Consider the following 22,240-nt stretch of genomic DNA (forward strand, 5'->3'; position numbering starts at 1 on the left):
TAGCTGCTGTTGCATGCTGATTTCACCATGCTGCCATATAGGAACAGCTGCTTTATGTACCTCTTCTAGGCAACTGACATAAAGGCAGAAATGCATGCTCTTCACATATATATATATAGATATAGTTTATCAACATTTAAGTATGCAAAGTTTGAAAAAAGCAATGCAACATGAAAGCAAACAATCTAGTTATCTTGTTTGAAATAATAATGTCAACCATATAGCAGCTATCATAATTATTTCAGGAGGATTCTTGCTCTACAATCATGATTGAGAGACATTAAGAATGATACATGGCATGAAAAGAAATAAGTGAAAGGTGAATTAGTGGATGATGTTCCTGCCAACACGAGATCAGAGAGGATAAATATGTACTGTTTCCACGACTCATTAGAGAGGTATGAACTTATTCCTCCGCCCTCACACATACAAACACAAACACATATGTACAAAGAGAAGAGAGATCACATGTACTTGTTGATATGCTTTCCTCATCCTTAACCTAGTGAAGTGTGAACCTGGTGCAAGAAGAACATGCGTGTGCAGGCAATTTGGTCCCCTTCAACCATCATAGTTTTCTTTATGCTTAAACCTCTCTCTCTCTCTCTCTCTCTCTCTCTCTCTCTCACACACACACACACACACACACACATTTCTGTTGTCTAAAGTAGGGCATTTCATTGAATGGGACATGCAGATACATGAAAGGTTCTCACCACTAGTCATTAGTGTAGCTCATAGTAAAGTTGGAAACCTTAGCTGGCTTGTGCATGTATGACAACATTCAATGTTGTCTTTTGATTCTGGACCACCCTTTTAGGTTATTCTTAGTCTTCTTTTAGCCTTAGAAATCAAACCAGAAATCAAATAACAAGTTATCCCTCCCTTTCTCCATCTATATATTTCCTATCCCTACCTCCTTCCTCCTCCACAGTCACCACTGCCTCCTTAGAGGACAGCATCTCTCTCTCTCTCTCTCTCTCTCTCTCTCTCTCTCTCTCTCTCTGGATGTTTTTGGGGAAGTTGCCAAGTGATCAACAGTGAGGGTGCACCATAAGAAGCTGAAGCTGCCAGCATGATCTGATGACTCTATCTTCTGAATCTTGGATGAGGATATGCAGATCATGTTGCAGCTCCATCTACTGGTGGGAGCACCAGAAGAAAACAGAAAAGTCTATCCTAATTCCTTTCTCTCTTTAACCTAACAACCATGGTTTCATGAGAAACCTAACATGAACAAAAGGGCTGCTGATTTTGACCTAACTTAGCAGGTTGGATTCATTGATATGGCAATTTTTATTCTTTGCTGAGATTGTTGATACCTTGTGATATGTGGAGTGGATGGTTTTACTCTCAGTTTCTTGTTGGTTTTAGGATCTTGGATTTGGAAGCAAACCTAGACATCCTTCTCTCTGAGTTGCTTCTTTTATATTCCATGCTCTAATGATTTGTTCTGTCTTCCATAATCATACTATGTTTTTTTGACATGGATCTGTTAAATCTCTTTTCATCTTTTCTCCTGTTTCATGCATACATTTAAGTGCTTATGACTTCATGACTGCTATATTTTTTAGCTCAACTTGCATGCATAAGATTCTTCTTTATCTGCTCTGGTAATAAGTTTTCAAAGATTTCATCCATTCAGATAACCGACTGTTTGCCTGACCTTGCTTACCAAGATTGGGAATCAGAAAGCTGTATGAAATATAGGCTTAACTGTGAACTAGAATGCAGATTTGATTTTGTCAAGTGCTTGTTTGAACCTAGCACTTAAGAACTCAAGCTTTGGAGTAGATTTCAACATTTTTCCTTTTCTTTCGAAGCTTTGCATGGTCAGTAGATTAGGTAAGCAGGTAGAAGACACAGATTGTACCATCTTCTCCGGTTGCTTTTGGCTTCTCTCTCTCTCTCTCTCTCTCTCTCTCTCTCTTTTGTGCTTGTTTTTAAAAAGGTACATATAAATGGCTTTCTTCTTTGAGTACTAATGCAATGAACCCTTCACTTCAAGGATTCTCATTGGTGTTCATTTGTTGATTCTTTAACAACCCTCCTTCCCTTTGAACTCTTTTCCTCTTGCTTGTTGCAGTGTTTTGACTTGTTATCCTTTCCTTGGAAGTTGCATGTGAGCCAAGGAGTCCAGCCAGTGGTGTTTGTGGTGTCCACACAGCTATTAAAGTCCAATTCTGGTGGAGGACACATAGTGAGCTGTTCTGATTCATGCAGTGTTTGTCTCATGCAGCTTGGGTCTTGTTTCCATGGAGTCCAGAGCCTGTGAGTGAAACCTTGCTTAAGCTTAGCACCAAAATGGAGTGGCCAAATCCACATGACTGCAAAAGTCTCTTCCCATGGAAAAGGGATGATGAAAAGGAGACATGACTGCAAAGGGTAAAAGGAGTTGATACAACTGAGGAAAGTGACCACTTTTGGAGTATAAATCCTATTGAAAGGTGAAAGGGATATCTCTTTTCTTTGCTGATGTTTCAGACAGTGGTACTTTGGTTTCTCAAACTTTGTGGAACCATTGATGGAATCCAGAACATATTTATAAGCTAGCCTCTAATTAACCTGCTAACCTGTGTTTGCATTTAAGATGTTTCTGTAAGACATACAGATCATGTTCAGTTTGAAGTATAGAAATTCATTGACAAAAGTTTTTAAGGAACAACAAAAATTTTTAATGACTAGTAACAGTATCTTACTAAAACCATACATATTGAAGGATAATGAGCATGAATGGAATTAGGCAACACCATTCACTTTAGATTACTGATATTTGGATTGGCTTATATCCAGCAATGCTGCTAATGATAATAATTGTAGTGTAGGTATAAGAAAATAGTCTGTTAGGTCATGCAATTTGCTTATTTTTAATTGAAAACAGGAATCTGTTTAAGGATGACTTACAATGGAATTAATATTTGCTCTCTAAAACAAGTTGAGGCTTACTGTGTATACATTTTAGTCAGACTACTCCAAGCTACTTTGGTACTTCACTAGCAAATATACTCACATAAAAGAGAGTATGCTAGTAAACTTGGCGAGGCAAAAGTACATATTTAGAGGAAGTGATCATCTCCAAGTTGATGGAGATGAAATGAGATACTGTGAGAGGTCTTTTAGGCAAGGACCAGTTCTTCATGGATGATAGTTCTAGGTTGGTTGGTTGATGGCAACCTTACAGCTAAAAGGTCTTATGGAGGTGATCCACAGGGACACAAAATTGTACCTTTTAGATCTGGATTTGGTTTCATAGTACCAAGTTGTTCTACCAGCATCATCCAAAAGAATTCAGAACCTTACTGTTCTTCTCATTTCAAGAAGAACAGAATGAGCTTAAAGGAAATCAGATATTCATTTATATAGTTCTTTAGCTCAACTACAAATACAAAAAGAAAAGATTAATTTGATGGTCTTTCTTGCTGCTTAGATGTCCCCTCAAAATTTGGCTGCACTAAACATTACTGTACTAAATATCACGAACTTGTTTCTGCATTCAGTGCTGCAGTTGGAAATTTAATTTTCACTTCAAGATAAAAAAAATTAGCTAAAGAATAGGAAAAAAAACAATTAGTCACTTAATCTCATGAGAAATCTCATTTAACCTAGTGGAAAGTTATGTGATATGGATGATCTGGAAGCCATTTTTCGAACTAAACTAAATAAATCTCAGATTTTTATCAAATATAGAAGAAAATAATTCACATGAATCAATCTCCTAGCAAGTTTGATTAAGGGTCTAATCCAAGTATTTGGCTTGACTTGCTAAGACCCATCATAAACATAGTATTAACTCAACCAACTAAGCTCATCCCGACTGAAAATGGTGAGATTAGAGTAAATCCTAACAAAATTAGCAACACTAGAGATTTGCTCCTAATGCAAAGTGAATCATGAGAAACACATATGCAGCTAATGCAAAACCTACAGATTATATAAATATAAGTGCAACCTACCTATTCCAAAATTAAATGTAAATCACTGAGGAAAACAAACCTTAATTTTAACCTACTTAAGACACCTAACTCAGCTAGTTGGTATTTAAATCTTGAATAGGGGTGCTTGTGGTTCGATGGTCGACAATAACAACAATAAGTTGTGATGTCACATTTATTTGTCATCAGCTATATAAATCTTTTACCATCACTGAACTTTATAGAATATTATATGGATTATGCTGTTGAACAATCCTATTCATCATCATTTTGATTTGAGTATGATCATTTGAAAGTGATCTTCCGCAAGTTCAGATTTTTGCTATTGCACCTATACTGCTCTGCTGGTGCTTGACTGGGACGGTGGCATGGCATGGCAAGTCAATGTATGATTTCAAAGTTTCATGTGAAAAATCAGTTTGGCTCTTAACTCACAAAGAATGTCTCAAGAGACGAAGAAAAAGAAATCTTTTTAACCATAGAGGTAACATTACTTAGATTTTTCTGCAACCAGGGTTATTAAGCTGTACTTTCAAATCTAAGATCATTCTGATCTCTTTCTATTTTTGTAATGAAATCATTTTCGATTTCATTCTGTCTATCCTAGTATCATTAATTAATCATCTTGTCTAATCATAATAGAAGGTCTTCTTTGAGCATAAATATACTACCTTTGATGATTTTTTTTCATTTTATCCTCTATCAAAGCTACACCAATGAAGCACAAAGATTTTCCTAACAAATTTTTAGTGTTCCCCAAAGAAACTGCATACTTCATTTCTGATTCATACAAACTGTCCAAAGACCTAAAATGAAAATTAAAAAAAAAACATGGAATATATTCTGACATAGATGGTGATGTCTTGTGCAGGGGTGAGGCATCACTTTTATATAGGTTGTCCTTTGGGGACAATTTGATCCTTAATCCACATGTAGAATGGCACCAAGACGTAATATGTTGCTACGATCGTACCCAAAATGAAGCGTATAAGGAAGGAAAATGGATTCACAGGCTTCTTTACATCTTCAGCTTTGGGACCAAGCTGCAGAATGAACCAACAATTACATAACCAGACAACTGTTACATCTATATAAAGCATTACAAGGTGCATGAAAACAAACTTATGTAATCTTTTTTGACCAACTGGAAGACACACTGTCAATGTTCTCACTTCTTTATGATAAATTGAGGAGCTCTACAATATCAAAAAAGGCTGATGGTTCATTTTCCCTCTTTTATGGGATGAGTTATCTAATGGATAACAAAAAATGACTAGTAAAAGTTTATTGTCTAGAAAAAACATAAAATAGCTAGAAAAAACCAAACAATGATAACCATTTTTTCCAAAGCAAAAAATGCTCAACCACATAAAACTAGGGTGTTAAATCCTCACTGGTCATTCTCTCCTCACAGAGCATTACTTGAAACAACTCATATTTCCCTAGGTCACAAATATCTTTTGCAACTATCTCAATCACATCTCAAGTAAATTACTTGCAATTCATCATAAATGTTGTCCCTGTCACAAAATCAACTGTCTATATCATTGCTTAAACTTGCTAGAATTCATTGCTGTCCAGTGTTGTATTCGAATGAAACAACCAGTCTTACACCATAAGTTGTGCTAGTTGGCATGTGTTTATAATGGTCAAAATATATTGTGCCAAAACATTATTAGCATGCATCAGGGAAATCCATGTCAAAGGTGCTGACATATAGCTAGACCAATTTGTTAGCCTGTACTGAATAGCATAAGGCACTACGACCAGCGAAAAAATAATTGTGCTATGACACAAAAGGCGCAAGCAATTCCCCATGTGATGAAATGACAAATCCTTGCTTATACCTGTCGTACAATTTCCTTTTGATGTGAAAAATGTTCTAGGGCTACATGGTGCAATAGATGCAACTGTCTATTTAATCATCCTACTTCATTGTAATTAATATTCTATTCAATCTACACATCTTTTCGTACATCCAGTGTAAAGCATAAAAAAAGTTTACTTGCTTCTTGATATTTCCAAGCGTTCATTTTCATAATACATTGCTCTTGTTTTTGGCACTTTACTAATGGAGTTGCTGTGATTTTTGTCTTGATCCTACTTATCTTAAAATCTTCGACTTCTAAAATTTGCCCATAGAGTTCATATTTAGATATTACCACCACCAACTAGCTCCAATTGATGCCACAATCAAGACATAAACCAACAAGGAATATGCCTTCTAGTATCCTCATAAGAAAGGGAATTAGGCAAGGAGCTACAATCTTCACCACCAAACATATTCTTGATTAGTGTCAGTCTATGTTGTACAAAATTCATAAATTCATTCTCTTCTATAACCCAACAATTTAGGTGTTTAGAAACATTGCCATAATCTAGTAAAAATCATTACTCCAATATTCTCTGTTACTAGTTGTATAAATAACTTTCTTGTCTGATCCACAAAACAGAGCTGGTTTTGAGAAATATTGACATCATATCTGATATACAAAAAGTTTGATTGGTTTGTTACCCAGATGCACATCCAAATATATGACTAAAACATATATATGCAACATAATTTGCAGTGGTGGACATGATAAAACAGGATTTACTAAAAAAATGGTTAGTGAAAGGATGCTTAAGACAATATACGATAAAGAAAGTTTTACCTGCAAAGGTGAATCATCAGATTCTCTTTTAACACCAGTGACGGAGCATCCCATGATGAGGCCATGACGACGGACACCGCGGTACCATTTCGGTCCAATTCTTTTCAATTTGACATCTTTAAAACCAGCCTTCTTGAACCACTCAATATATTCCTCTTCTTTGGGGAACAACATCGACATGTCAGCAAAGATGCGTGACAACCAGAAGGTTGGGTATACAGGACCAATGACACAGGCTAACCCTCCAAGTTTCAACACTCTGTATGCTTCCCTGATACCACGTTGAGGATCGGGCCAGTACTCGATACTGGATATGGATCAGAAAGCAAGCATTAACAGACAAAGAAAATGACATGCTATTTTAATGTTATTCAGTATTATCTCTCTGAAACTTAAAAGGAAGCAAGCTATTAGTAATTAAGTTAACTGAAGAATTTTAAACAAAAAGAAAAAGAAACTTGAAGGTCAACTGAGCAAATTCTAAAAGTGAGTGTGGGAGAAAATGTAATACTGAATTACAAAATTTGCTTAAGCATGAAATTTTCAATTTTTTTGTAAACAAGACCTTACCAAGATACCATCCTCTTGGAGCTCCATAAAAATTTCTCATATTGATTAAAGAAAATAGCATTATATTATCTTTCAAGATTGGATTATGATCACAAAAACTACAGTTGATATGAAATTTGAGAAAACAAATTTTTTGTTTTCTACTCGGCCAAGGCAACAAGTGGATCTTTTGTCTTTGAATTATCATAGTAGATCACGTCTCCATGCATCTTATATACTTAGGTTAAGAAGCACAAAGATTAAAAAAGAAAGCAGCATCTTCAACATTTACTACAACTGCAACATCAGAAGTAATAGTTTCATTCCAAACAAAGATTTTATCAAACACAATGTGAACAGGTCACAAAAATCTTACCTTCCTGCAGAAATATACCGATCAACAGAGTCCGTTGGGAAGGGAAGCTCCTCCGCATCCCCCTCGATGATTGTGCATTCTTTCAGTTCCTCCTTCTGCCTCGCCTTTGCGAGCTGGTGCGGTGACTGGTCAAGAATGGTGACGTTCTTGGGGTATACGTGTTTGACAATGCCCAATGTGGTGAATCCAGTCCCACCACCGACATCCACAACCTTCAATCCCGGATCATAGAGATCGGCAGGCTCAAGAGCCTCATCCCTCATGTCCTCAGTCCAATGCCCAGGGTTTATAACATGGTCATAGACGATGGAGAGGAATCTGTAGAACCAAAATGCCTCCTTTTTGTGCTGGATAAACCTGGGTTGAGAAGCAGGCCTGGAAGAGGGAAGGCTGCACCTTGGAGCCCAAGTTTTGGCCCTTATACTACCACCACCAAAAGAGATCAGAGCCATCTTAGGGAGGCATATCCCATTGAGAGAAGACCCCATGAAGCCCAACCCAGTTGGGTTTCTTACTATAGAGAAAGGGAGCAATTCGGCTCCCTTTAGCATACGGGAAGCCATCTATCGGTGAAAGAAGATACAGACTGCCGCTCAATGGGAACCTAAAGAGACGGAAGACTGGGAACTGGGTTTACCTGCTTGCCAAAGGATTCACATAGGGTTCAGGGTACTGACAGAAGACAGCAGCTCTATCTCACACCACAGGTTTTGTGTTTGTGGCTGAGCTGTGTAATCCCTCCCTCCCCCCGCCCAAAAAAGAACAGAATACAGTTCCAACCATTTAAAAAAGGTAAGTGTATTATACTTTAATTAACAGTACCACTCTCTGTCTCGTAAATTACTAATTATTACTAACATAAATGTCCTTACACAATATTGCATGTATATCCCCATTACACTAGCAATTTTTATTTTTGGATCTTAAATAATTCTATTTTTAATAATTGATAAAAAGGGTTAGGAACACTTTAGATACTTCTATTTTTGTTTTCTGAAAATTATTGATAGACATAAATAAATTCGCTCCAAGCACAAATGGGATCGAGTTACAATTTTCTTCAAATTTGTAGACGATCGATCGGGTGGCTTGAACCGGACGCCCGAACCGGAAGGTTCGATTCAATCCAATCCTTTCATCTTCCAATCTTCCGCTCCACGCACGAATAGAGATCCAGTTGCCACCAAACTTTCTTATAATCTGTGTGATTTAGAAGAGCAAGATTTCACTTGAAGCACAGAAAGAAACTGGAGTTGACATCATCAGTACAAGAAAAAGTGACCACCTGTTCATCACAGAATTGTTGGGTCGGAATCTGTACATTAAAAAGTTCATTATAAAGAATGTTAACTCACAATCCGTACGTTCATTATAAAGTTCATAAGTTGTAAAAACGAAGTCTTTTTTTGTTTTTTGCCAAGCAAGCAAAGTAGAATTAGTTCAATATGTATGATCCAACAACCACGTCCACCAGCAGGCGTTCTTACACAAAAGTCCTAACCAAGTTGATAAAAGAAAAACCATAATCTGATGCCGATAACTCGATAAAAGAAAAACCATAATCTGATGCCGATAACTCAAGCTCTCTACTGAGTCACGCCTAGCCACTTGGAGAAGTTCTCAAACTCTGCGTAATCACTATCTGAGATCATAGTCTTATACCATGCCCGACCAGCAGCCTTAATTGCAGTAGCTTCTTCCTGAAAAGGGGTAAAGACAAAGAGAAAGAAAAAGAAATAAACAATAACTCCACTTGGAATATATAATATAGCAGATCAAGTATTCTCGACCACTGGATTGTGAAACCACCGAGGCTCAAAATTAAATGGATTTCTGACTCTCACAGTGCTTGCAGTAGCACTATACCAAGGGATTGACTGAACAAGTCTAAGACAACAATAGTTCAGCTGCATCTAGATTCGAGAATCAATGGAAAACACTAGACATGGTAAACATTTCAAGACAATGTTTAACACACTTCGTATTTATCATTTCCTTCTCTTTGTTATCTTTTTGAAAAGCTCATAACCCACTATAACAAAAATAATCCCAAAAATTTCCCATGAGAGAAAAAGCAAAAGGCTTAATGCATCTAACTTTCCAACCTTGCAAATCAAGAAATATAAACCAATATGTCAAGCTTCTTGGTCATGCATGTTAGTGTAGATGACATAATTCATAGTAACTTATAATTTGAACTAAAATACTTTTGTAAAGAATTTAAACTGTGGTTGTAGTTGCCCTTGCTATGTTAATTAAGAAAGAAAGAACTAAAGGTTTTACAGAGAGAGAATTAATTAAGCCCTTGCTATGTTAACTATAGGATTGGAAATTGGGGGGCAGCAATAGGATCTATACCCAAATATAGAGATTCAGAACCAATTAGCAATTGAGAGATTCTATTGCAGGTTACTTTGCTAATTGTCTAAACTGTACCATCATGTGATTATAAATCTAAATGGAAGCAAGAGTGCTTCTAGAAAGATCATGACTTTAGAAAAACAAATTGAATAATCTGATTATAACACATCAGTCAACCTTATTCCATCACTGACATCACCACCACTCCTAGCCTCATACTCTTAATCTAACATTGCTCCAGTTACTGTATCAGAGACTCCTAGCCTCACAATCTTAGTTGCTCTCATCTCATTCTCTCCCCACACCACTTTCCCTGGCATCCCAATTGCTCATAATGTTGTTTGCTGCCACCCTCACCTCCAAATATTGCCAGTTGGGAGCATCATCACCGTGCACTCAGCATCGTTTCTTATGCATCGAAAGTCCTCCTCTCAGGTTCTCCCCACCTTTCCATCTCATGCACAGGAACAGTAGTCTGTTGATCTCGAAATGATCTTTCTATAAACTGTTGTATATTCAATGATTTTGATTAATTATCAACATTCTCGGTACCAAATAGTTTATAGATATAATTATTCTTAAGTTGAAAGCAACCATTGCACTTTCAGTTCTAAACGTGTACTACCTCATATAAATTTTGTATTTGTAAAAAATTTAGGAATTCTACCATTCTCAAGTCATTCAATGTCTAAGTCCTGCAAAACACTTTGGATTGTAGGAACGATTTTGATTTTAACAATCTTAGTTACATAAAAATACCAAGAAAAGTAACTAATTAGCCTAAATATCTGCTAAGTTTGCTGAAAGTGTAACTTACACCACTAACCAGAGCCTATTCTTAAACATCCCAGAGCATGCTGGACATTTCAAGTGAACTCTTTGACTCAAAATCTCAAAGCTATAGCATCCCTCGATGGAGTTAGGATAATTAATACAAAAACCTTGTTGTTTAAGCTTGATGCCATCATGCATAGTGCCAATACATCTTGCTTCAGTAAAGCCTAATAAAATTGCACAACCAATCTTGCTATGCAGTTTCATGAAATTTTACCTTGAACAAAGGCAAGAAAAGCATAAAAGCAAAATCATAGTTTGGTATGACAAACAACTACCACTGAGCAAGGAACCATTCCAAAAAAAATCCAACATAGTAATTGAATACAATATAAGTTTTATACACAAAGTTTCAAATTCTACAAGAAATAAATTTCATCTTAAACATCAATATCAAATATAAGAAGTTCATTACTTCTGGATCTAACCAAATGTGTCCTAGCAAATGGAGACATTCACACGTCCTCCATGTTTTTGTTAATTAGAACAAGCATATTTCAAGAACAGTGGAAATATTTGCAAGCACTAGAAAATGAAAAAGCTCATACTAAACAGAAAACAGGCACTGTATCTGAAATCTATTAACAAAATATCAACTGAAGCAGCTTAATACTGACAATATACCCAAATAAAATAGCAAAGCGTCGCCAACAAGATCAATTCCAATATGAAGGACAAACCAACAAACTAAATAATAACTAAGATAACAATACATTAATAGCAATACCTTATTAAGCTCGGTCCTCTTCTTGTCAAGCTTCTCCTTCTTGGCCTTGACACGCTGTGCCTCAGCAAGCAGAGCCATCCTCCTGGCGGTCTTGGCATAGGGGTTCAGCTTCAGAAGTGTGTAGAGATTCTTCAGAGGGTTCTTCTTTAATGTGTGCCTCTTCACCTCCTTCTTGATAGGCCGCACCACCGACTGCACCTCATCGGAGTTGATGATCCTCGACAGATCAGCATTGACCATTTTTGGCCTCGGCAGCACATAGCCCTTCTTCTTCTCAGATGGTTTATCAAAGCTTCCGAACACTGAGTCCAGCTTCTCGAAGGCTGATTTGGTCCAGATGATGAACCTGCCGATGTGGCCTCCCGGAGCCAGCTTCAGAAGGTTTAAGCGCTCAACGTTGGCAACGTCGACTCCAGGAATATTGCGGAAAGCTTTGACAATCTTAGAACCCTCGGTGCTATAGACGATCAGGGGCCCCTTGCGCGAGATGTAGCGGCGATTGCGCATTTTACCCTTACCCGGGCGGATGCCCTGGCTGTCCTTGGCCTTTTCAGCATCAGGGAAGGCGCCGACCTGCCTGAGGATCTTAATGGCGGCTGCGGTCTTCTCTACGCCCTCGACGGAGTCAGACACCACAAGGGGAAGCTCCGGGACAGACTCAATGCGGTGGCCGCGAGCGAGGACGAGAGAGGGGACGGCCGAGGCGGCGAGAGCGGAGGCGACGGCATAGCGGCGCAAGTTGATGTTGACGCGGCGATGCCAGCGGCGCCAGGTCTTGGTGGGGGCGAACATGCGGCCGCCACGGCACATGTTGCCGAAGGCACCCTGGCCGGCACGGTGGGTACCACCGCCAGGGACGCGAGGGATACGAGAGACGGCGCGACCAGTGCCCCAGGACTCGGCAGAGGTCTGGTGTCCAGCGCGCTTGGAGACGGCGTAGGGCTGGCGGCTGTTCTTGGAGACGTTGGCATGGACAAAGCGGACGACGTCCGGCCGGATCGGAGCCTTGAGAACGTCGGGGAGGGGAACAGAAGCAGGAGAGTCGGTGGCCATGTCGCCCTCGAGGGCCTGCACAGTGACGAGGGGGCGGAAGGCGGCGGCTGCCATTGAAAGAAGGACGCTAGAGTGAAGCCCACCTTAGGGTTTCAGAAAGCGGTGGAAGAAAAAGACACGGCAAATGGTTAACGACCTTATATACGAGCGTCGCGTGGGTTAGCCTTTTGATCACGGACCGTCCATCGTATTTTGATCGGTCGCGCACTGTCGATTGTAACAAGCACCCGTTATAGAAATGGTTCAGGCCCATGAACTGCCATTACCATTCATCTATAATTACATGACGAATGAGCTCCCAATATTCTTTGAAGTCACGATAATATTTAATATTATGATCATAATCTTAATAAAATTAGTAATACTTGAATTTATTTTTTTAATGAGGTTTTTGGTAGATATGCAGAGTCCTTTCTCTTTTATTTGAATAAAATTTTTAATTCTAATATATTTAGAGGGTCAGCTGAAAGGTAAGATAGCTTAGGTTATTTATTTTTCCTCCGTCGAGATGATCATAGAGACGATGGCTACTCTTATGTGACTCCTTACACTTATCCGAGACTATTACCTCAATGGTAATATATTGATCGATCATTTAAGTACATCGAGTATAATCATCGATGATCTATCTATCAATGACTAAAATAAACAAAAGAGCTTCAGCAGTATCATGAATGTATATATTATGAGTTATAGATGAGCATCAACTATACCTCGGATCTCGTTTGTAAATCGAGCGACAAAGTTCGTGAGTGTTTCTTTCTCCCTTTGTTTGAGTTTAAAGAGTGTTGTTGCTGAAGACCGATGGTGTATATTCTCGAGGAAGTAGAGTTCAAACCCCCTTGCCAACTATACAAATGAGCAGATGGAAAAGTGTCTTTAAGCGAGCATACCATTATCGTATTATGCCACTTAATGTGGTCAGGAAGATACAGCATATTAGAGCGTCCAATGTGCTATATAACAATATTTAGGCATGAAAAATTATAATGTATCACATACATTCGACATTACCATCGAATGCATCTAAGGACGAGAGACAAAAGTGTTAGTGAACCTTTACGCCATGGCCGAGGTGTCAACATGGCTAGATTCGATTGACAATGTCTTGGAGCGTCTTGGGGACGAAGGTCTCGCTTGATCAGGTCGTGCTAAGATTTGGTGTGGATGCCCTGCTTTCGCGAACCCATCCGCCTTTGTTGCGTCTTGGATTCCTGCACACCAGCTTGGGTCAGGATGGGGTGATCCTGATTTTAGCCCCCTCCAAAGCTTAAGCCAGTAGGGGTTATCATGTTTGTCTGATGCCCCTCGTCAGATGCTGGCGAGGGGTTCTTATTGTAGCCCCCGGGAGGTCGACCATACACGGCCTTTGCCGACATTGACCCCTCGGGGGGCGAACATACCTTTGGATGTTCGTTGCTTGGGATATGTGAGAAGGCGCAATGCGGCACTGTCCCGAACTTCCCGGAGCAGTCATTGCTGCAATCGAACTGGTCGGCATGACGCCAGACGACACAGAGAGAGGACAATTGATGTCCAATATTTCTAACGGAGCTTCTATCGTTGCCTTGTCTCTTCCTCCTAAGTCCCCATACTTGGGCTAACATGGCAGGGATCGAGCCAACGCAAGGTAATCCATAATATACCCTATCAAAAAGCTCATTGAAATTGGTTCATTCTAATTTTTTTTAGGTGAACACCCAAAAGTTGGGTCGACCAATGCTTCTCATTTTAACTGTTGAAGCTTTTATTGCATCTCCTTCAAACATCGATTCATCTATCATACTTGGATCCATATGGAGTCCTCCATTAACCTTGCTCTATCATACTTGGATCCATATGGAGTCCTCCATTAACCTTGCTAGGCATCGAATTCAAGTATGACATATTAAGGATAGTGTGTTTCATTGAATTCCACGATCGAAAACTAGGGTGCCCTCCTGGCCAGTGGTTTGACAGACCTCGAGCGCTCCTAGGATCTTGACATCGCATTGAATCAAGGAACCTTGATGAGTGCCAGTAGTAGTGGAGCCAGCGATTATAGGTGAGCTTATGGCACCACTTGTTAGGGCAACTAGGGCAAAAGTGTAGCGATGGGTTGTATCATGCCTATTAGCATATGTACTTATTGAGTGATATTTAAGAACACAACGACAATGATAAGTATGTGGCTTATAGTCATCCCTATGGGTAAGAGACCTAGATCATTGAATAAGTGTCAATATCTCATTGGTGTCTGCATTGAGATGGATGCATTAATGTGCAAAAAATAATAATCACTACCCCCCTAAGGTGAAAGTATTATGGGTCGAGGGTAATTCCACTTCACTTAAGTGTTCATTGAGATGATTGGCGAGCATGTATTTCTATGATATTAGTCTTTATTTTAGCATAAAGAATGTTATAAGAAGGTATCATTAATGTTTTGGTCAGCCTAACGTGGTTCTGACTCATGTGCATAAGAATATTCAAATCGATATGCCTCTGAAATGGAAATGCTGAGTTCCTAAGCTATCATTTGTAAGAAGATCGAGATCAAAAAAGATTTTTAGACTCGATCACTTCGACACTAAGTTTGTAACTTGAGGTAGGTGAGTCTCGCAACCTTTAGTAAAAAGTGATCATTCGTAATTATGTTAAACATGAACTTTTATATATAATAGTAAAGGGATGAAATATTATATAAAATATTTTTCGAAGGGCCAACCTTTAACATTATTAATTTGACCTTTGTCCGGATGACACACGTCAAATAGTAATTGATGAATGATATTTTCCTTGAATAGTCTATATATTATTTATCGAGCATAATATTCACGATAATATTCTGATAGCTTAGAAAGTAGTTCACTATCTAAAGATAAATAACCATTTTGGTTATCTTTTTTCTTACTTAATAAATGAAAAAAATCTCTACTTACTTCAACAGTCATGGGAGATTAGACACGAGATTCTCTCTCTCTCTCTCTCTCTATTTATATAATTTTGGTTCAGCTCCTCTCATATTTGATAAGTCTATTAACATGAAACCTCTTTCTCTTTTTTTTAGATATATTGATAATATTGTCTTGTGTCTTCGGGCTACTAAAAGTTCTATCGTATTGTTCTTGATATCTTTCGAACATATAATTTTTTTACAAATCAATGTATTAAACTTGCCAAGTCAGAATTTTTTTTTCTTCCAAATACTAAACCTGATAGAAAGCATAAATCTACTTATTTTTTTCATGTTAGAGAGGGTCACTTCCCTTTCAAATACTAAACTGTAGAAGAATTCCTCCTTCTGCCTTCAATGGCGTGACTCAACAAATCCAAAAGAAATTGGGAAGCTGAAATGGGTCCAATCTCTCCTAAGCTCTTTTCTCATGGATGTCAAAAAGATCATCGATAGGAATTAGTCTCAGCGGTCTGCATCTTATTTATTGAGACACAGTCATCTCCCCCAAGCATGTGGCAGACCCTCATTCCATGCAGCTTCCATCCCAAATTTGATGGCCAACATTTAAGCCCTCCAGCGATCAGTGTCCGGCGCAAAAGGCTCGGCCGGCAAGGAGACTTTTCAGCGCAGGATCATAGCAGGTAGTCGCCTCTCCGGTCTTGTCCTGCGAAGTAAAGGAGAGCTAAACCCCTCGAGTAGGTCGCCGACCTCTCCAGCATTAAAAGCCTCAACAGAGAGGAGAAGTCTTCATGGAGCGTACTTAACTGTTACATGAGCATTTTACCATGGTCCTTTTCGGAGAGAAAGACAGGAGTGTTTTGCTGTTGCTTCTAAATCCTCCCATATAAGGAGAAATGGTTGGCCTTCGGAGCTAGCTTTCTTTTTGTGCTCCGACGAGGAGGATGGATACGGATTGGTTTGTACTCGACCGACTTTTACAGTGATATATTTTATCTTAAAAGGAAGAAACGTATGAGGCGTCGCCCGTGTGAGCTCCCTCAGCCAGGGCTCAGCACTCACCTGTACGGCACTCATAGCCTGGGCGGTCCATCTGTAGTTTTAGCTGGGACCCACTTGAGGGACCGATAGAAATGCGAGAGTGGCTGCTGGACGCTGAATGGAACTAGAGAGGCAATCTTGTACCTCGGTAGCTCCGTCTCTCTCTCTCTCTCATGAACATTATTATTATTAGTTACGGAGGCTGTTTAGAAAGGAAATCGTCTTCTTCGTTTGCTATTGCCCTCCGTCGATCCAAGCATCAGGCAAGAGAGATGGCCCAAGCGCTCCGCCTCCTCTCTCCGCCCACCACCAATCCATCCATCCCCAAGTTCTCGGTCCCCGCACCTCCGTGGCGGCCCCTCCCCTCCTTCCCCCGCCGCCGCCCCCGCGCCCTTCGCGCTTCCGTCTCCCTTCCCCCGCCCGATCTCGGCCTGATCTCCTCTGACGGTGGAGCTGGCGCTGGCGCGGCCATCGATGTGGACGCTGTGACGGAGGCTGAGATGAAGGAGAACGGGTTCCGGAGCACGAGGCGGACGAAGCTGGTGTGCACGATCGGCCCCGCCACCTGCTCCGCGGAGCAGCTGGAGGCGCTCGCTGTCGGCGGGATGAACGTGGCGAGAGTCAACATGTGCCACGGGAGCCGCGAGTGGCACCGTCAGGTCATCCGACAGGTCCGCCGGCTCAACGAGGAGAAGGGGTTCGCGGTCGCCGTGATGATGGACACTGAGGGCAGTGAGATCCACATGGGTGATCTCGGCGGCGCCGCTTCCGCCAAGGCCGAGGTGAGGTTCTTGGACCGGTTTCTTGTAATAAAGACGCTTCCTTTTCTCTTTACATTTGGGTTGTCTTATTCCAATTTGGATCTTAGACATTGCACAGAATGAAAATGGGTAAGATCTGGGCAATGAGAATTTTGGGAGCTACAGAGTTTATTCATGTCCTTTTACATTTGTTGGAATATTAATCGTCGCTTATCTGTTTGTTAAAACTCATTCGACTGATATGTTGACTTGTAAATTTGTTAAGAAAATATAGATGAAGATTGTACTCAACAGTAGAGTGCAATAGACAAAATAGTACTCAGATTAGCATGCTCTAGAAGTGGAAAAGTTCCAAATGCTGGAGAATTACTAATTTATAAATATAGCCTAGCTTAATTAACTATAGAAGTATTTGAGATTGAATGAGTAATCAAGAAAAATAAATAGGAAAAGGAGGGGGCCAAGTAAAAAGGAAAGAGGGTCAGAGAACTCTTCACAACAAAATTCAGGCGAATGGTACTGGCCAAACCCTTTCTTCCTATTTCTGAAAAGGGTTCGGTAAATAAATGAATATTTACTGCCTCTCTCTCTCTCTCTTGTGAAGGTCTAGTAAGTATGTGCATATCTACTGTATGTATGATTCATGCAGCAGTCAATCTGGAGTTCTCTTTCATGTCAATCATACCTCTATAACATACTTTCTCATGCAGGATGGTGAAATTTGGACATTTAGTGTGAGAGCTTTCAACTCGCCTCTGCCAGAACGGACCATCAATGTGAATTATGATGGCTTTGCTGAAGGTTGAATACTGAGAATCCATTGTTTTTTCTTTCTTCCTCGAGGAATTTCTACTATTTTGGTTAGGAACCTTTTCTGACCATCATTTGGTCTCTTAAGGCTGTTTGTGCCTAATACAGATGTTAAAGTTGGTGATGAACTTCTGGCGGATGGAGGAATGGTTAGATTTGAGGTGATTGAGAAGATTGGGCCTGATGTAAAGTGTCGTTGCAATGATCCTGGGCTGCTGTTGCCACGTGCAAATCTTAGTTTCTGGCGGAATGGTAGGCTAGTTCAGGAGCGTAATGCCATGCTTCCTACAATTTCTTCTAAGGTTGGTACATCCATATGCACCCACTCAATGGCTCCTTTTGAAAACTTCCAAAATTCAATCATAAGTGCATGCGTTGCACACTTGTTATCAAGAATCTCCTAAGTTACTATTTTGGATTATGTTTAGACTGAAATCACTTAATTTTAGAAGAGCTGCAGATTGCATTTTAATCTCCCTTCAGTATTAATAATAATATTCAATACTTGACTTACTAATACAGTGGGTACAAGTTATTAGTACAATCTCAATTACTAAAGTCAAGAATCAAAGTTTGCCATCAATTTCACACAAAAACATTACAGCCTTTTCTGACACTAGAGAAGCACACGCATGAAGTTTCTTCTGTTTCTTGTCAGTGTTGTTCATCATTCTTTGGTATCTTGTCTTGTTTAAGTAAATTCTTCATAATGTCAGGTGTCATTTCAATCTTGGTTTACAGTGTCTCACTCTATTTTGGCTTTTTTTTCTCTCACATTCTCTACTGCAGGTTCAAAATTATTATGTGGTGGCTGCATTCATTATTGCACATTACTAGATTATCTCAACTTGAAAGTAATTTTCTGAAGCCACACTTATTGATGCTGTTGAGCATCTTGATCTTTGTTATGTTAATTGCATCAACTAGGTGTTCATTTCAACAGTGTATAAACATATGAGCATTTAAGAAAAAATGTTACCTTTGTTTATGTTGTATTATAGTTTCACTTTTGATATAAATGATTTTTTTTCTCTGACTCAGGAACACTAAGCAATTTGGTTTAGCTGCAAAAAGTTATTTAATGGGACTTGCTGGACTACAACTTTGCACTTGCCACTGTCACATCTGAAATAGGAATATCTCGAGTGATGTTTTTGTGTAGCTGGAAATTTTGTTTGCATAATCTAGATTAATGCAAATACCTATATATAAGCTTAATGATAATTTTAAGTGCTCCGGAAGAGTGAAAGATTAGCTAACTCTGGAAAATGCTTTCATTAATCTGCACTACATGCACTTATGATTTTGATACATGCAGGATTGGCTTGACATTGACTTTGGGATTTCTGAGGGTGTAGACTTTATTGCAGTATCCTTTGTCAAGTCTGCAGAAGTCATTAATCATCTCAAAAGCTATATAGCTGCACGATGCCGTGACAAGTAAACAGAAAACCCTTACCCTTTTTCCTTTTCTTATTATTATTATTTTGCTTTATAAACCAAAGAAATTGCTAGTTTAGCTAATAACAGAACATATTTTCCAATGACAGAAAATATTTTTCAAGGCATTTTTTTCTTTTCAAAGTGATCCAAGATGTAGACCTTTCTGTATACTGCAAATGTGCTCCTGCTAATGTGGGGTTTGGGAGGGTTAACGTACGCAAGCAACCTGATACGTGTAGATGTTATTTCTACGACTCCAACTCTCATCACCCAAGTTACAAAAAAGGCATATGTTCTTGAAATCCATATATGTGAATCTACTATCCTTGATGATGGCTAATAAAGTGATATCAGAATTATGGGATCTTTTTGTGTTCAACTGTGAAATGGCAGAAAATATGTGCTAAAATTGCATCAGTTTTTGTCAACACCTTTTTCTTCTTTTTAAATGTCATATTTCACTTCACTATCTACAATGATGATTGATATTAAATAATTATTATTTGTCATGGTGGGGCTCTACAAGTCATGACTGAAGGAAGATTAATATGATATGACTGAAGTCATGGTGGGGCTCTACAGTGGCTACAAGTTATTCAGTTCTACATTCATTCTAATGCTATCTGCAATCAAGAAATCTTTCTGATAAATGTTACAAGCTTAAAAGAAATATGAATGAAACCTCCCCTACCTTTTTTGACTGTTTGTAAACCCACTCTTACTTGCACTTTTATGTGATGGCTTGCAATTACATATTCCAGCGAAATTGCAATAATTGCAAAGATTGAGAGTATTGATTCCTTGAAGAATCTGGAAGATATCGTTCTTGCATCGGATGGAGCGATGGTAGCCAGAGGAGACATGGGTGCTCAAATTCCACTGGAAGAAGTCCCTTCTGCTCAGCAAAAAATTGTTAAGCTGTGCAGGCAGCTAAACAAGCCTGTCATTGTAGCTTCGCAGCTTCTGGAGTCTATGATCGAATATCCTACACCAACTAGAGCTGAAGTTGCTGATGTTTCAGAGGCAGTTAAACAGAGGGCTGATGCTCTGATGCTCTCAGGTGAATCAGCTATGGGCCAATATCCAGAGAAGGCATTGACTGTGCTCAGAAGTGTAAGCCTACGCATTGAAAGGTGGTGGAGAGAGGAGAAGCACCACGAGGCGATGGAGCTTCCAGATATTGCATCTTCTTTCTCTGACAAAATTTCAGAGGAAATCTGTAATTCGGCTGCCAAAATGGGTTAGTATCTTCATGTTCACTTCTGCCAAACTATAGTTAGCTACATCATTGGCCATCCCAAACTATATTTAGCTACATCAATTGCGTTGATTTCTATCTTGTACAAAAAGAATTCCTTTTAGCAATTTCATTCTCTTCCTACTTCAAACTTCAAAGTGCTTCTTAATCACTTAGTGATGTAGTTTATCTTACCACGTGTCCTTCAGTTTTTTGGCTCTACATTGATCTTTTCATATCGGGATTGTTATCTTAACATCAAATGAGCAAATTTTAAGGAATCAATATCTGTACTCAAACTAATGTCAGACTCCTGCTACTTCTTTTGGTATATTATAACATATATACTCCTGATAAAACCGACCTATTCTTTGTGATTAGAATGGCAGCCATTAAACCTTAACATCTGCTATATCAGTAAAAACTTGGTTGTATGTCTGGCAGTATTAACATTGATGGTTCACATAATTGTGGTCATAGGATAGCTATGAAATTTAGGAGAGGGCAACAGCTTCCTAGATACTGTCTTGAGCAAATTTATTCAAAGATCAACTAAGAAGAAAATCATAAAAAGAAAAAACCAAAATAGGAACAAGAATTTCCAGGAAGAAAGAACATATTTCTTTTCCTTCAGTTAAAAGTCTGTATCAAACTTTATCATTATAAAACACATGAAAATTGTTATTACACACCAGTCATACCTTGAAATATATTCTGGTTTGGAGCAGACTATATGGCATTCAGCCTTCAGTCCAATGGCACCATTGTGTATGATTCTTATAGCAAGGTTTTCTTAAATATGGTTAACAGACACCTTTTGCATGGTTGAGATAATTATCGCCTTAGCTGCCCGCCATGTGCAGCAGTTTTCTCTTTGCATAAGTTTGTGTGTAGTGGCTGTTCTTTTTTCTTTTGACCCAGCTAATTGTGACCTACAGCCAACAACTTGGGAGTGGATGCACTCTTCGTCTTCACAAGAACAGGTCACATGGCCTCTCTACTTTCGCGCTGCCGCCCTGATTGTCCAGTCTTTGCATTTACGTCCTCGACATCTGTGAGAAGGCGATTGAATCTTCTGTGGGGTTTGATACCCTTTCGGCTTAGTTTCTCAGGCGACATGGAGAGCAATCTTAACCGCACCTTTTCTTTGCTCAAGGCCAGAGGAATGATCCAGTCTGGTGACTTGGTCATTGCATTGTCGGATACGCTGCAGTCTATTCAGGTGATGAATGTACCCTAGGAGGATTTTTGCCTTAGCTTGTCCCACGTGATGTATGATAAGCTGCATATGGCGAGCCTGTTAAGATAGTCGTTGGCCTTGCGGGCTAATAATTTGTTTCCGTACTCTGTTGTCTCATCTAGATTATTCATCACGGCTGATGTTTTATGCTTGAAATTGTGATACTTGACCTTCAGCTTGCATATTTCGATCATGTAATTGCTGTTATTAAGTATTTGCCAGTAATATTAGTGCTCAAGTTTAGTTGAGCAGGAGCTCCTACTCTTAAATTTCAGCTCATTCTGCATGCCTTGTCTGCTTATAATCTGGTAATACTGGTGATCTGT

The 22,240-nt window shown here is 39.3% G+C and overlaps 3 protein-coding genes across 3 annotated transcripts; 1 reads left to right on the forward strand and 2 right to left on the reverse strand.

The window, feature by feature from the left end:
- Positions 1-4,649: 4,649 nt before the first annotated feature.
- Positions 4,650-8,185, reverse strand: LOC103982490 (2-methyl-6-phytyl-1,4-hydroquinone methyltransferase 1, chloroplastic-like). Its single transcript, XM_065147698.1, has 3 exons — positions 7,512-8,185; positions 6,587-6,893; positions 4,650-4,975 (listed from the first exon to the last, which is right to left on the reverse strand). The coding sequence occupies exons 1-3, from the start codon at positions 8,072-8,074 to the stop codon at positions 4,820-4,822; spliced, it is 1,026 nt and encodes a 341-aa protein (XP_065003770.1). The 5' UTR covers positions 8,075-8,185; the 3' UTR covers positions 4,650-4,819.
- A 672-nt stretch (positions 8,186-8,857) lies between these two features.
- On the reverse strand, positions 8,858-12,599 carry LOC135636730 (large ribosomal subunit protein uL4-like). The gene is made up of 2 exons (XM_065148712.1): positions 11,434-12,599; positions 8,858-9,211 (listed from the first exon to the last, which is right to left on the reverse strand). Exons 1-2 carry the CDS (start codon positions 12,538-12,540, stop codon positions 9,098-9,100), a joined length of 1,221 nt encoding a protein of 406 aa, XP_065004784.1. The 5' UTR covers positions 12,541-12,599; the 3' UTR covers positions 8,858-9,097.
- Positions 12,600-16,627: 4,028 nt separating this feature from the next.
- Positions 16,628-22,193, forward strand: LOC135636932 (pyruvate kinase isozyme A, chloroplastic-like). Its single transcript, XM_065149144.1, has 6 exons — positions 16,628-17,205; positions 17,895-17,985; positions 18,103-18,296; positions 19,313-19,434; positions 20,199-20,677; positions 21,613-22,193. The coding sequence occupies exons 1-6, from the start codon at positions 16,696-16,698 to the stop codon at positions 21,912-21,914; spliced, it is 1,698 nt and encodes a 565-aa protein (XP_065005216.1). The 5' UTR covers positions 16,628-16,695; the 3' UTR covers positions 21,915-22,193.
- The last annotated feature ends 47 nt before the right edge of the window (positions 22,194-22,240 follow it).

The sequence above is a fragment of the Musa acuminata genome, chromosome BXJ3-4 (assembly GCF_036884655.1).
Source record: "Musa acuminata AAA Group cultivar baxijiao chromosome BXJ3-4, Cavendish_Baxijiao_AAA, whole genome shotgun sequence".
Lineage (NCBI taxonomy): Eukaryota > Viridiplantae > Streptophyta > Magnoliopsida > Zingiberales > Musaceae > Musa > Musa acuminata.

What these genes read in the sequence shown, in the direction of transcription:
- LOC135636730 (XM_065148712.1), bottom strand. Translation starts at nt 12,540, where the DNA reads ATGGCAGCCGCCGCCTTCCGCCCCCTCGTCACTGTGCAGGCCCTCGAG. An exon ending in AGAGGACCGAGCTTAATAAG is followed by an intron (nt 9,212 to 11,433) that starts GTATTGCTATTA and finishes ACCCCTTTTCAG; the next exon opens with GAAGAAGCTACTGCAATTAA.
- LOC135636932 (XM_065149144.1), top strand. Translation starts at nt 16,696, where the DNA reads ATGGCCCAAGCGCTCCGCCTCCTCTCTCCGCCCACCACCAATCCATCC. An exon ending in TTATGATGGCTTTGCTGAAG is followed by an intron (nt 17,986 to 18,102) that starts GTTGAATACTGA and finishes TGCCTAATACAG; the next exon opens with ATGTTAAAGTTGGTGATGAA. An exon ending in TTCCTACAATTTCTTCTAAG is followed by an intron (nt 18,297 to 19,312) that starts GTTGGTACATCC and finishes TGATACATGCAG; the next exon opens with GATTGGCTTGACATTGACTT.
- LOC103982490 (XM_065147698.1), bottom strand. Translation starts at nt 8,074, where the DNA reads ATGGCTTCCCGTATGCTAAAGGGAGCCGAATTGCTCCCTTTCTCTATA. An exon ending in CGGTATATTTCTGCAGGAAG is followed by an intron (nt 6,894 to 7,511) that starts GTAAGATTTTTG and finishes ATCCATATCCAG; the next exon opens with TATCGAGTACTGGCCCGATC. An exon ending in CTGATGATTCACCTTTGCAG is followed by an intron (nt 4,976 to 6,586) that starts GTAAAACTTTCT and finishes TTCATTCTGCAG; the next exon opens with CTTGGTCCCAAAGCTGAAGA.